The sequence below is a fragment of the Miniopterus natalensis genome, chromosome 14, assembly GCF_054644295.1.
Source record: "Miniopterus natalensis isolate mMinNat1 chromosome 14, mMinNat1.hap1, whole genome shotgun sequence".
Taxonomy (NCBI): Eukaryota; Metazoa; Chordata; class Mammalia; order Chiroptera; family Miniopteridae; genus Miniopterus; species Miniopterus natalensis.
This window is the reverse complement of record NC_142094.1, coordinates 59386384-59398849: the sequence shown is the minus strand read 5'-3', so window position 1 is coordinate 59398849 and position 12466 is coordinate 59386384. Positions and strand designations below refer to the sequence as shown.

General features: G+C 52.9%; 1 protein-coding gene across 2 annotated transcripts in view; it reads left to right on the top strand.

The window, feature by feature from the left end:
- The window catches only part of PLPP4 (phospholipid phosphatase 4), a 43834-nt gene extending 42077 nt beyond the window's left edge, over positions 1-1757 (top strand). For both annotated transcript variants that reach the window (XM_087824219.1, XM_087824218.1), the window contains one exon: positions 1475-1757. In XM_087824219.1, coding sequence (XP_087680345.1) covers positions 1475-1674 — 200 coding nt within the window. In that variant the 3' untranslated portion in view covers positions 1675-1757. The remainder of the gene's footprint in view (positions 1-1474) is intronic.
- Positions 1758-12466: the final 10709 nt, after the last annotated feature.

The following is a 12466-nucleotide window of genomic DNA, read 5'->3' as shown; positions in this document are numbered from 1 at the left end:
AGAACCCAACTTCCTCTTCCCGGTCTAGTCCAAACCACTGTTGTTTGGTGCCTGGATTATTGCCGACTCCTCCTTGCCAGTCTCCCTCCTTCCCACTGAGCCACATGGGCTGGGCAAGTTCTTTTTAAAGAAAGTCAAAGTCACAGAGACGGAAAGCTTGACTAGGAATAGAGTAAAAAGAACATGAACAACCACGTGAGTTTGTCAAGTTGGCCAGAGTTGATTTTTACGTTAGTGTCTTGAGTCATGGAGCCCACAAGGCCTCCAGTCAAGCCAGCTCAGAGATGCTGGGCATTGCCGTGGTGACAGGGGGGGGCGTGTTCCTCCTGGGACTGGACAGCACAGGATCAGAAGCGTGTCCGCTTGCTTGTGCCAGAGCAGGCGGGCACGGCCAGCACCTCAGCAGCAGCCTGTGAGATCCCTTCCTGTCTGTTAACCTCCTGAGAAGGTGCAGAATCAGGGCCCTGGAGTTCACGCCCATCAGTCATGATCCAGGGGGTGGCTCTGGAGAGCCCCTCAGCCTCTCTGAGCCTGAGTGTCTTCTGTAAAGTGCGGCTGGGGCCTCTGCAGGTGTGCGGGGTCCACGTGACAGGCGGAAGCGGAACCCGGGGAGGTCAGCTCAGCATGGCGGCCGTCACGAGAGTTTAGTTTCCTTTGTTAGGGGAGGAGTCACGTTGTGTTGGGATCTTCTGGGCAAGAATAACCCATAGGCACGGTTAAAGGTGTGCACAGGATGCCTGCACCTGAACACACCCACACCCACACCCGAGGGTTGTGGGTGTGCTGCTTTGGTGGGTCTCTCGGGCACCAGCTGAGTGTGCACTTTGGCAAGGCACTGCCCCGTGGGGGGCCTGTCCCGCCTGCAGGCGCCCCTCCCGCCTCGCCGCCCCCTCCCGCCCTCCAGCCTGCCGAGATCTTGTAGGAGGGGCCAGGCCTCTCCGGCCGGAGGTCTGTTGAGTTTGCCGGTCCTGGTGCATCGTAAAACATTTTATTCACTTTGTGACTCAGGGAAATGAGTCCCGGGGAAATGGCATCCCCCAGGCAGAGACAGCGCCCGCTGGGCTTCTGTGGAGCACGGGCCATATTGCAGGCCTCCAGCGGGAACTCGCTAACGGAAAAGAAATGACAGCCGCGAAGGCAGTCAGCTCCGCAGAGGTGGCTGGGATCCTGCTTCCAAGATCAGAGTTTTTGAAATCAGGAATGCGGATCTGAGCTCACGCGAGGCTCAGGTGCGTAGTTAAGAGATAGGAGGAGGAAGGAATCAAGGACCCATTTTAAAGGGATGTTTAAGGTCCAGAAACGCCTGCAGAGCCCCCGAGGTTTATTCCCCCAGCCAGGCTTCTCTCGAGTGTGTCGGGGGCCCGGTCAGCAAGCCTGCTGCTGGAGCGGGTGGGAGAGGTGCTTCCTGGGAGACACACCTGGCCACCTCCGAGCCAGTCCTGACGCAGCTCTCCGTTTGCTCTTTCCTGCGCAGATTCCTTTGTTGGCGGAGTCATCGGCCTCATTTTTGCGTACATCTGCTACAGACAGCACTACCCGCCTCTGGCCAACACGGCCTGTCACAAACCCTACGTCAGCCTCCGAGTGCCGACCTCGCTGAAGAAAGAGGACCGGCCGGCCGCGGACAGCGCACCCAGCCTGCCGCTGGAGGGCGTCACCGAGGGCCCCGTGTGACCGGGGCCTGGGGAGGAGGGACACTGAGCGGGGGCACGCTCTCCCACCCCGACGTCACCACACATGGGGGAGGCTTTATGTCCGTTTCCCATCAGCCGTTCCCTAGTTTTCCTGCTTCCCTGCTGCCGATGGTTCCTGCTACTTAAAATGCCGACTCTCCACTCTCGAGTTCACAGAGGAAGGACGCGGCAGCCATCTCTGGGGACGTGTGGAAGGAGGCTGCAGGGGTGGGGCGGGGGCGGCTCGGCCGAGTCTTCCGTCTGGAGCGTTCGCTGTGACAGCCACGTTCTGTGTGTTCATGGTTGTGAAACAATAAAACCTCCCTGGAAGGCGTGGTGTTGGCCGTGCAGTGAAGACAGTCATTGGGGCGGGCGTGGGTTTCACGGGGCGGGGAGCCTGGGCCCCAGCCTCACACTCGGCCCTGCTCTGATGGCCCCTGTGGGCAGGAACCTGTCCCCTGAAGAGCCACTGACCCCCCACAGGTGGCCTGTGTCCTCAGTAGGCGACCTGAGCACATGGCACCATGGGAAGCGACTCAGTGTATCGGGACCAGTGCAGAGGCCGCCGGGCTCAGAGCTCCCCCAGCCCCGTGGCTTCAGGACCCAACCTGCAGATACCTTGGTCTCGGGCTTTTAGCTCCAAGCTGAGACGAGCATTTCCGTTTCAGGCACCTAGTCTGTGGGGTTATATTACTACGGCCCTGGCAAAACCACGTGTTTTCCCCTTTACGCCCTCCCCAGAGGGACCCCTCTGTCTGATCACAGTTCTGTCCAGGGCCTGGCCTGGAGCAGTGAACTGTAGTATGTGGCTGACTATGGGGTCATCATGTGTTTTTTTCTGTCATTCTACACGGTTGTGGCTCATCACGTTCAGGTTACCTGCTCAGAGTAACACATCTAAAAGCCGGAGGAACCCTGATTCCTGGTCCCACGCATTCAGTGACTCCCTAGTTCCCTGGGGTCCTCCTGAGTCATAGGAGCTCCGCTGTCCCTCCCTTCTGATGGGGGCCGGGATGCTTGTTCTGAAAGTACATCAGCAGGTTCAGGGTTATTTCATTTGGGCTCTGGGGAAGGAAGCAAGAATTGCAACGTACCAGCCAAACTCAGATACCCAGAAGGTGTTATTTACATTAAACAAAGTGGACCAGCCAATTATAACTTACAGAGGTATTTAGAGAAGCTGCCTACTGCACACGCAGCGCTGCAGGCCTGCTGACTCGATCAGGCCTCTGAGCCAAGAGGCGTCTGCCAGAAAGGCCAGGAAAGGAGAGGCCAGGGTGCATTTGCACCGACGCCCGGGGCTGTGAGGGCGCAGACTCAACACCAGGTGCATGTGGAGAAACGTCTGGCGAAGGAGGGCAGTGGGCGGCAAGAACAGCACTTGAAGTGGCTGAGCCTCGAAGCAGGTTTGCGATGACCTAGCCCGTTAAATGACAGCGTTTCCCCCCAGGTGCCTAAGTGGTGTAGCTATTGCTTGAGTGAAAAATGACTTAAGTTCGGGGAATGGTGGAACCTTTCACTTGCAGTTCAGCACTGGTGTCCTAACTCGTAGATCCTGTGGGTTCCTCTTCTGTGTCCTCGAGAGCGAGCGTCTTCTCCAGGGTTCTGTGTGTCTCCGTGTGTCTGACGTTTTCCCAGGAGTGTGACTTCCCTCGTCCACACCCCCAGGTGCACCAGTCTCTGCGGGTACCTCTCCAAACGGAGCTCACCACCTCCCTGGAAGGCCCATTTCTCTATTAAGAAAGTTCTTGAAATGGAACTGAAGTCTCCTACTTACTGGTTCTACTGGGAGTCCATGGTACACAGTGGACTGGAAATCAAGGGTGGTCACAGTGGACCGGAAATCAAGGGTGGTCACAGTGGACCGGAAATCAAGAGGTGGTCACAGTGGACTGGAAATCAAGGGTGGTCACAGTGGACTGGAAATCAAGGGTGGTCACAGTGGACTGGAAATCAAGGGTGGTCACAGTGGACTGGAAATCAAGGGTGGTCACAGTGGACTGGAAATCAAGGGTGGTCACAGTGGACTACCTGAGAGACGCCGGCGCCACCTGGGAACAAGTAGCTCCTGGGCTGGAGGGGAGTTCAGAGGAGGAAAGGACGGTGGCGGCTACAGGAAAACACACACCCAGTAACTCTTTGCAGTAACAAGGAGGCGATTACTTCCCTTCAAAAGCCCCGCAGGGAACACTAGCAGGTACAAGTTAAAGCAGGCATTTCCCCTCATTAGTATATAGTTTGAACTGCGTTTCTAATGAGCCTTTGCTGTCAGCTCTGAGAGCTCGCAGACCCCAGCGAGATGGTTAGGAAAGTCCCTCCGTCCCGGTGGTGCATGGAGTGGGTCAGCCTGAGCACTGCCTCCCACACCGTGACCCGAGTCGGAGGCAGGGCAGAGGCTCCTGAACCCGGGACGTACAGCAAAGGACATGGGAGCTACTGCCTGGCCCTGCGACCCAGCGAGGCTCCACGTAGCCTACGAGCAGACGTGTCCTTAGGCTTAGAGACTCGTTTTCACACACACATCCGCACATCGAGAGCTGGGGGCGGGGGTCACATTTAAAATAAAGACTTGAATTTTGATTGATTTCGTTTTTAGGAAACTAAGCAAAATCTAAGTTCCTAAGCCACCCCGGAGAAGCCCAGATGGCCGTCTGCCTTCCCGCCCGTTCTGGGCCCACCGCATCCTACGCACAGGCGACTGCCACGTTCCCCAGGCTCTGAGAGGTGGTAGCTGTTTGTAAAGTCATAGTTATTGAATGTTGGGTGTAGTCATGAAAAGAAAAAATAATTTGGCACAATTTCCCCCAAGATCAGGGAGAGCCAAGGGGCCATCCCAGTAGAGCCTCACAGTGTTTCCCCGCTTTCATCTCCGGGGGCTGTGCCAGTGTTTGCCGTGTGGGTTCTTGCTCATGGGCGTGTACCTCCTACAGGTGGGGGGGATGGGAGACAAGGCGGCAAATCGCAGAGAAGCTGAAAAGGAAGCGGGCGCATTGCCTCCCTGGAAGGGGTTTATCTGGTGCTTGCTTTCCCAGGGACCAGGGTGAGCAGGTTTTCTTTTCTCACCCGACCAAGCCCAGCCGCTGGCTTTTCCTTGCAGCAGAGGCTGTCAGCCGGTCGCTGAGGATTTTCTTGTAAATGTTTAGTTAATTAGATGACAAGCACATCAGATGGTAGATAAACAGGAGTGGCTTTATTTTCAACAAGTCTGACGGGTAAAAGCGGTTGCTAATTATGAGAAGGGAAATTTGGGTAAGAGACAAAAATATGCCTAAGGATTCAGTTTCTTACTCTTTGTTTCTGTGGACTAATTTTTCTTGGGGTTACAGGCCACCATTCCTTGCTTCTTGGCACGTTCAGTAATTTTTAATTATCTGATGGATCGTGTAGCTTTTCCCTTGCCGAGCGTCTGGACTTTGTTGCCTTCTGTCAGAGAGAGTTGGACTCGGCTCTGGCAGGTACTTAAATTATTTCAAGATCGAACTGAGCCTGTGGAGACTTGTTTTTAAGCTTTGTTCGCGTGGTCCTTTATTCCAGGGTTCGTCCCGCCTACGGCAAAGGCGTGACCCTTGTAAAGTCCCCACCAGAGGCCTGGGTGTTCAGTGTGGTCTCCCCACTCTGACGGTTGGGACTAAACTACCTCCCCGCCCCCTGTGAACTCTGGGAATCGTTCGGCTCGTAGCTCACAGGCTGCTGCCCTTTACCAGGCCCGTGGTGGTTCACTCTAAAAACGCCCAGCTTCTATCCGGCCAGACGCTCAGAGGGAACCGTGCGGACTTCGGAGCTCTTGCTGACGCAGCTCCTTCCTTTCCAATACTCTGCCGGTGGGGGTCCTCAGTCCAGCTGAACTCTGACCTCTGTCTCGTCAGGCAGAGACTGCTGTGCCCTCCCTGGGGCCTCTGTCCCTGCACTGACACCCGGAAGATGCCTCCAGGCGGAAAGTCTAGGCGCTTTGTGGAGCTCACCTTGTTTCTCTCCCTGAGGGTCGCAGTCTCTCACACCTCCCACCTCCACCTGCCAGGAGCATCGCGGGCCGTGGTCCCTGCTGAGGTCGGTCACCCCGTCACTCTCTCCCCGGGCACTGCTCTTGGTCAATGATGGAGCTCGGTAGGAATTGTAAGAGGGCCTCATCCTGGGAGACCCGAGACGACTCTGACGGGAGGCGCCAGCTGCGGGCCCCCCACTGGCCCTGCCCATTGCTTCTTAGACTGGAGTCTTCCCTTCTCTGCTGTAGTCAATAAAAAATGCCTAAACCTGAAAATTGAAAAGATAGCGGGAGTTCAAGAATGCTGCTGAAAGACACAGGTAACAAAAATATTCAGCTTAGGAGGGTGGCTGTGCCGGCTTTGACATGAACTGGAAAGGGTGGGGAGAGGGGAGAGGGACCTAAAGCTTTCCCCAGCAGGTCTCGAAAACTGAATCTTCACACAGTGTTTCCCTTGATGAAAGAAACAAAAAGTACAATACAGTGCCGTGCAACACAGTGCAACACAATACAACAGAGTGCAGTGCAGTGTGAATCTCAGCCCAAGAGCTAGCCTTTCAAAAAGGAAAGTCTGACCCCAAATCTGACCAAACGCCGCTCTCGCGTGTTCTCACTGTGAGGGATGTTAAAGCTGTAACTCTCAGCACGGTTGGTCCCCCCAGTTCCACTCTAAGCTCCTTCATCCCGGAAAGGATGCCCCAGTTATCTCCACAGGCCCCGCCACGCCCAGGCTGACGCCCCGTCTGCGCTCCGGGCTCCCTCGGGGCCAGTGCGCGAGGGAAGGGCCTCCAGCCAGAGGTGCACAGGGTGATGCAAGGGCTCTGAGCTCCTGGGGCCATTCCAGGGGCTCCCCAGGGGGCGTGATGTTTATCCGTGTCCCAGGAGGGCTGGGCGAAGGGGTGAGGGGGGCAGGGGTAACCCCGGGGGAGAGCAGCGCCCCCCGCCTGGGAGGGGAGTCCCAGGCACGGCTGTGCGGGGGCTGCTTTCCAGGAGAGGAAATTCTTTGCCATCTCGTTGGACACTTGACTCTTCAAGCATAACAGTTGTTGCACGAACTTTATTTTTAAATTTTTTACCTTTATTATTGAAAATGTTGCAGACGCCCCCTTTCCCCGCTTGACCCCGTCTCCCCCACCCCAGCCCCGCCCCCAGGCCTTCACCGCACTGTCTGAGGCGTGAACGTAACGCAAACCTTCGCGGCTCACTGCTCACCGGTGCGCACAGGTGGCTCTCGCTGTCCCGACGGCCATGGGCACGTGGGTTAGGGGCGTCTGCCCCATAAACCTGAGACACGAGGCCTCATTTCAGTGGGAAAGACGGGTAACGGAGGCAGGAGGGAGCCCGCATGACAGCCCTGAGGCGTCGCTCTGAACTCGTGAGCTCCGTGCAACCCCCAGGAGGGAAGGAGGCCCCTGGAAATCCCCAGGAGCAAGACCCCTCACCTCCCGTCATAAAAAGCGGAAAGTTTCCTTCACGACAGGATTCGTTCTTCAGGTGGAGGGCATGTGGCATCTCCCCTCCTGTTCTCCGTCAACCTTAAGGTCACCCTGGTAGCTCTGCACAGTCCCGACTGAGTTCACCGCACCGGCGGTGAGTGGGACTGCGGGCTGGCCCTTGGAGACCAACAGCATGGAACTCGCCGCTCACGGAGCTCCTCAGAGGGCGGATATTTCCTCCTCCATCACCCTTGGTCCCCAAGTGCTTCGTTCAGTTCTTAAACATTAATGAGTTTTCCGTTTTTTCTACCATTGCGGTTTGCAGACATTGCCTGACCTGCTACTTGGGGTCATAGATTTGGGGGCTGCTTGGATCCTAGAGACAGTCCACTTCTTTATGAACTGAAGTTAATTGGACTCCCGAGAGGCTAGGTTTATTGCTCAAGGTCGCAGGGCTCAGAAGCCGGGTGTCCTGACACCCATCAGCGCCCTTGGCACTTCAGCTGTCTGCCCGGAGGGAAGATTGCAGGATGTTCTTTTATTACTTCAAGTGTCATTTCATGAACAAATAGTGACAAAGAGCCAGAGCCAGGCGGAGTGAACAGCGGAGAGAGGGCGTGGGCGGGCGGGCAGGGTTATAAAATTAGACCCGGGTTATGAATTACTGCAGGGGGTCCGCAGCACTGTCACTAAGGCTCAGGGCTGGCTTTGTGAGACCGTCGCCCAGAGCAGCAGTGGGGGGCGAGGATGCTTCAGCCACAGTTTCCTTAAACCTGCACAGTGCGTGTCCCCTCTGCTCCGAATCCCAGCAGGACATTCTCAGGCACCTTTCAAACCAGTGAGCAAGGCACCAGCCGGTTATGGGGGTGGGGCAGGGGTGTGGACAATGGTCTGCGGCAGCCCAGCCTGCCCGGCAGGAGCTTTCCATTGCTGCGCGGCAGGGAGACTGACACCCACAGAGGGAGCCCCTGAGCTTCCTTCTTCCCGCCCCCTCGACCCTGGGCCTGGGCACCACACGCCCACTCCAGTGGCAGGGCTGCCTGCTGGATGGGCATCAGGGTGGGAGCGAAGACATGGGGCTTGTATTGCACGAAACGATGAGGCCGGTCTGTGGAGAATTCTTTCAAGTGGGTACATCTCAGATAATTACTTGAGCCATTTGTCCGAGTTTTCCAGAGTCCGTTACCTTCTCTTCTCTTTAAGTTCTAGAGATAAAGCACTTTTTGAACCTGGGTACCACGCTTTCCCCAGAAATGTATTCCTCAGCCCTGAGAACTCAGTGCCATGGTATTAGGAGGGTCTTTTCCTTCATTCTGTGGCTGTATGTACGTCTGTGGTCTCCCCGAGAGAGGTATGTACTGTCCTGAAAACCCAGGTCAAAAAAAATGTGGCACTTAAAATTCTGAGATCCAGCTTACAGGCTGCTATGAACTAAATGTTTCTGTCTGCCCAGAATTCATGTACGGAGACCCTCCTCCCAAGGTGATGGTGCTTGGAGACGGGGCCTCGGGATTAATTAGGTCCTGAGGGTGGGCCCTATAAGAAGACGTCAGTTCTTCATTTTTGATGTTTCAGGGCTTTGAGGTGGTCTCCACTTTCCAAGTAAGAAGAGCTCACTATCACGTTGCATCCAGTGTTAGCCTTGGGTGGCAGCTCGAGCCATCGGCACTGTCAGGTTTCTTACGTGTTGATTCAGCAACTCGGAATCAACGACCATCTTCTCTCACCTCTCACTCACTCCAACAGACAGATGGTATCTTTATCCCAGCGTCATGGGTAAGGTTCAGATACCTCCCTGGAGCACCCAGCTGGTAAGAGGCACCCAAGTGGTAAGAGGCAGGGTGAAAGTTCTACCCCAAGTCCATCGCCCAGAGCACAGGCGGTGAAGCCCCGGCTGCGGGGCCTCTCATGGTTTTCTGATGATCCCTCCACGGATCTGTCACATCCTGATCAGCCAAATGGCTTCCTCCACCCAGCTGGGACCTTCTCTACTTGTCCCTCTGCCGTAGGCATTGTCTGTCTTGGAAAGATCTTGCAAATCATGATAATCTGCCTAAGGTCCAGAGAAAACAAAAATAAACGAGCCTCCTTGAAACTGCTCTCTGACATCCTGACAATAATCCTTGACAGGAAACTCGGGTTTTGGGTGGACCCCATCTCAAGCAAATTCTCTGGTGCAGCCAACTTGGAATATTAGATTACACTGCCCTCAGTATGCTGTGATCTTTTCTTTTTAAATATCAAATGCCAAAGGTCCCATTTCTGTCTTGATTTGTACCGTAAATGGCTTTATTGGATTATTTGCCATCTTTATTGATAGAGCTTTAAAAGTTTTAGTGTCTGTTTGGGGACACAGTATAGAATGTGATATATGACTTGTGCTCTCTCTCCAGAGACTGCAGTTATTCAGACGTGTGTCTCCCCTTATTTTATAACAGGTTGGTTCAGTGAGGAGGCTGTGGACATCCAAACAGGACACGTCACATGTGGCCCCCGGGGGAAGCTGTGCAGGTCAAGCGGCAGCTCATATCCTTTCTCCCCTAAAATCATGTTTCCTTCCCCTTGCAAGAAAGGCTCCAGGTGGAAACCGAGGTTTGCAAAAGATGAGGCTGCTCCCTGATTCATTTCTTCAGGGCTGTGTTTTGCTCTCGTTAAGTCAAAACGTCCAGAAGATGCCTGTTCAGATCTCTCATTTAAGATTTAAGACACTGCTCGCCAACGACTCCTTTCCTCTCCCCCAGATAGGGAGGAACGAGTGAACGTTTTCTCTGCTGAAGGGTTTAGAATGGGCAATTGCTTCCACAACAGGCGCTTTTATGAAATCAAATAATAAAAGGCCTTAAATTCTCTATTTCCCTCAAATTTCATGAGCTGAAGAAATTTTCTATTGAGAATATAACTTCTTATGCTGCTGCTTCAATAACTCCCCGAAAGCTTTTCCTTCCCCCGACATCCAGCTGTGTATATTTGGGTGCAGAGCATCATTTTCTGTGGCCACAGCTAAGAGGAAGCTTCTTAAAATGTTTAATTTCTTATAAAATGTGAAACATGAATTTCTCCTGAGGGAATGATGGGGTCTGCAGACTTTTTCTGTAAAGGACTAGAGAGCAAATACTTAAGACTTTGCAGGCCCTACAGTCTCTGTTGTATCAACTTTTTTTCCTTTAAATATGTGTAGCCTTTCCTTAGTCTTTTTAAAAAATATACGTTTAAATTTATTTTAGAGAGAGTTGAAACATCAATGATGAGAGAGTCGTCATTGCTCGGCTGCCTCCTGCAAGCCCCCGACTGGAGTTCAACCCAGGCATGTGCCCTGACCAGGAATCAGACCTGTGACCTTGTGGTTCATCGGTTGATGCTGAACCACTGAGCCACACAGGTCGGGCTCTGTGGTACTAACTTTATCCCTGTAGTGTGGAAGCAGCCATAGACAATACTAACTAACCAAATGAGGATGGCTGTGTTTCAGTAAATTTTTTATGGACATTGAAATTTGAATTTCATACAATTTTTACATGTCATCATATATTATTACTATTTTGCTTTTCCCCCAACCATTCAAAGATGTCGCAGTCATTCTTTCTATAGGATTATGTGAAAAACAGGCAGCAGGCCAGATCTGGCCCATGCCAAACAGTTTGCTGACTCACGTACCGACTCATTGAGTAGATGAGGGAAAGCATCTCTGCATGAGAGCATTCCGATTAAAAGCAAAAAAATTCAGAATGTCATCCTATTGAGATACCCAGTGAATTAACAGGCCTGGGCTTTGTGGATTAGTAGCTGCTAGCATCCCAACAGAGAGGCCCCCAGACCCTGCCTCCTAAGGAAAGGACACAGATGCCGGCAGTCTTGCCGATACCTTCAAACCGGAGCCTCATCCAGCTGGTGATCAGCTGCAATTTGCAGGAAACACACAGGAAAGGACACACTGAACCAAGCAGTGGCTATAGAATCAAGAAAATCCAGGCTGCTTGGCAACTCTACAGGTTCAATGACTCAGGTTTTTCAAAACATAAATGTAAACGGAAAGGGAAGGAGATAACTCTGGAGATTAAGAAATTTAAATGATGTATCAGAAAATTTTTAAATGGCAAGAAACTAGCGTCTAAGGATACACATTTGGGTGAAAAAAGTAAAAAGAAAACCAAGGAAGTGATGTCAGGATGGGGGCTATGATTGGGGAGGGGGCCCAAGGAGGAGGGCGGTCTGGGTGGCCGACCAGGTTCAGTGTTTGACCTGTCTGGTGCTTACAAGGATACAAACACTATACATGGAGCTATGCATTTATTTTATGTGTTTCTCTGTATCTGTTTTTATTTTATTTTTTTTATTTTATATCTTTATTGATTTCAGAGAGAGGAAAGGAGAGGGAGAGAGAGAGAGACAGAAACATCAATGATGAGAGAGTCACTGATCGGCTGCAACCTGCAACCCCGGGCATGTGCCCTGACGGGGAATCGAACCCTGATCGCCTGGATCCTAGGTCGACGCTCAACCGCTGAGCCATGCCCGGCCAGGCATGTATCTGTATTTATTTTTAAAGACAGGTGGTGCTAGCCTCTATTTCAGAGGCTGGTTTAGCAAATGGGTGGAACAGGTTACTCTGTGTCCTTCAGCCCCAATTAAGTTAGAGGCCAGGGCGGAGGGAGGGGACTTGCTATGTCTTAAAGATCCCCAGGTGATTCTAGTGCACCATCCAGTTGCGAAGCCCCACCCACACCGTGGCTCTCCAGGTGTTGGACCAACAGCTTCAGGACCACCTGGGGAAATTGTGAGCAATTCCTTGTCCTCACCTGAGAACTTGCTAGAATTGCAAGTGCTCGTGCCCTGCTCCACCCGGTGGTGGGCATAGCAATCCCGTTTTAACCAGCCCTCCCTGTGATTCTGAAGGAAGCCCTAGTTTTAAAACCAGAGGGCTACACAAACCCAACAACCGTCTCCAATTTGTCAAAGACCCACACCTGTGCAGAGATGGAACATGCCCAGGCTGAGAAAGTGCTCGGAGTGGCCATGACGTTAGACAGGATTCACTCTTACTAAGAGGGCCTCTGGCCTGCCTCCCCAGGACAGTAAGTACCAGGGGAAATGCAAATGCATTCATGGGCTATTTTTCAAATTATGGCAACCTGGTAGGTCCCCGCTGCCCGATAATGTAATATAAGGAGATGATGGTGATTGCTTTAGTGCAGGCATTTTTCAACTCTTTGTTGGTTCCATTACTGAACCTTAATGAATGTTAATGGTAACATCACTGACATCTGCGTGGAGATCTAACATGCAGAAACTATCCTTTTAGAACAACTGAAGACAACAACAGACTGTGAGTCTGTGCTCATGTGAGTCCTCAGAGCTCGGCCCTCGCTGAGGAGGTA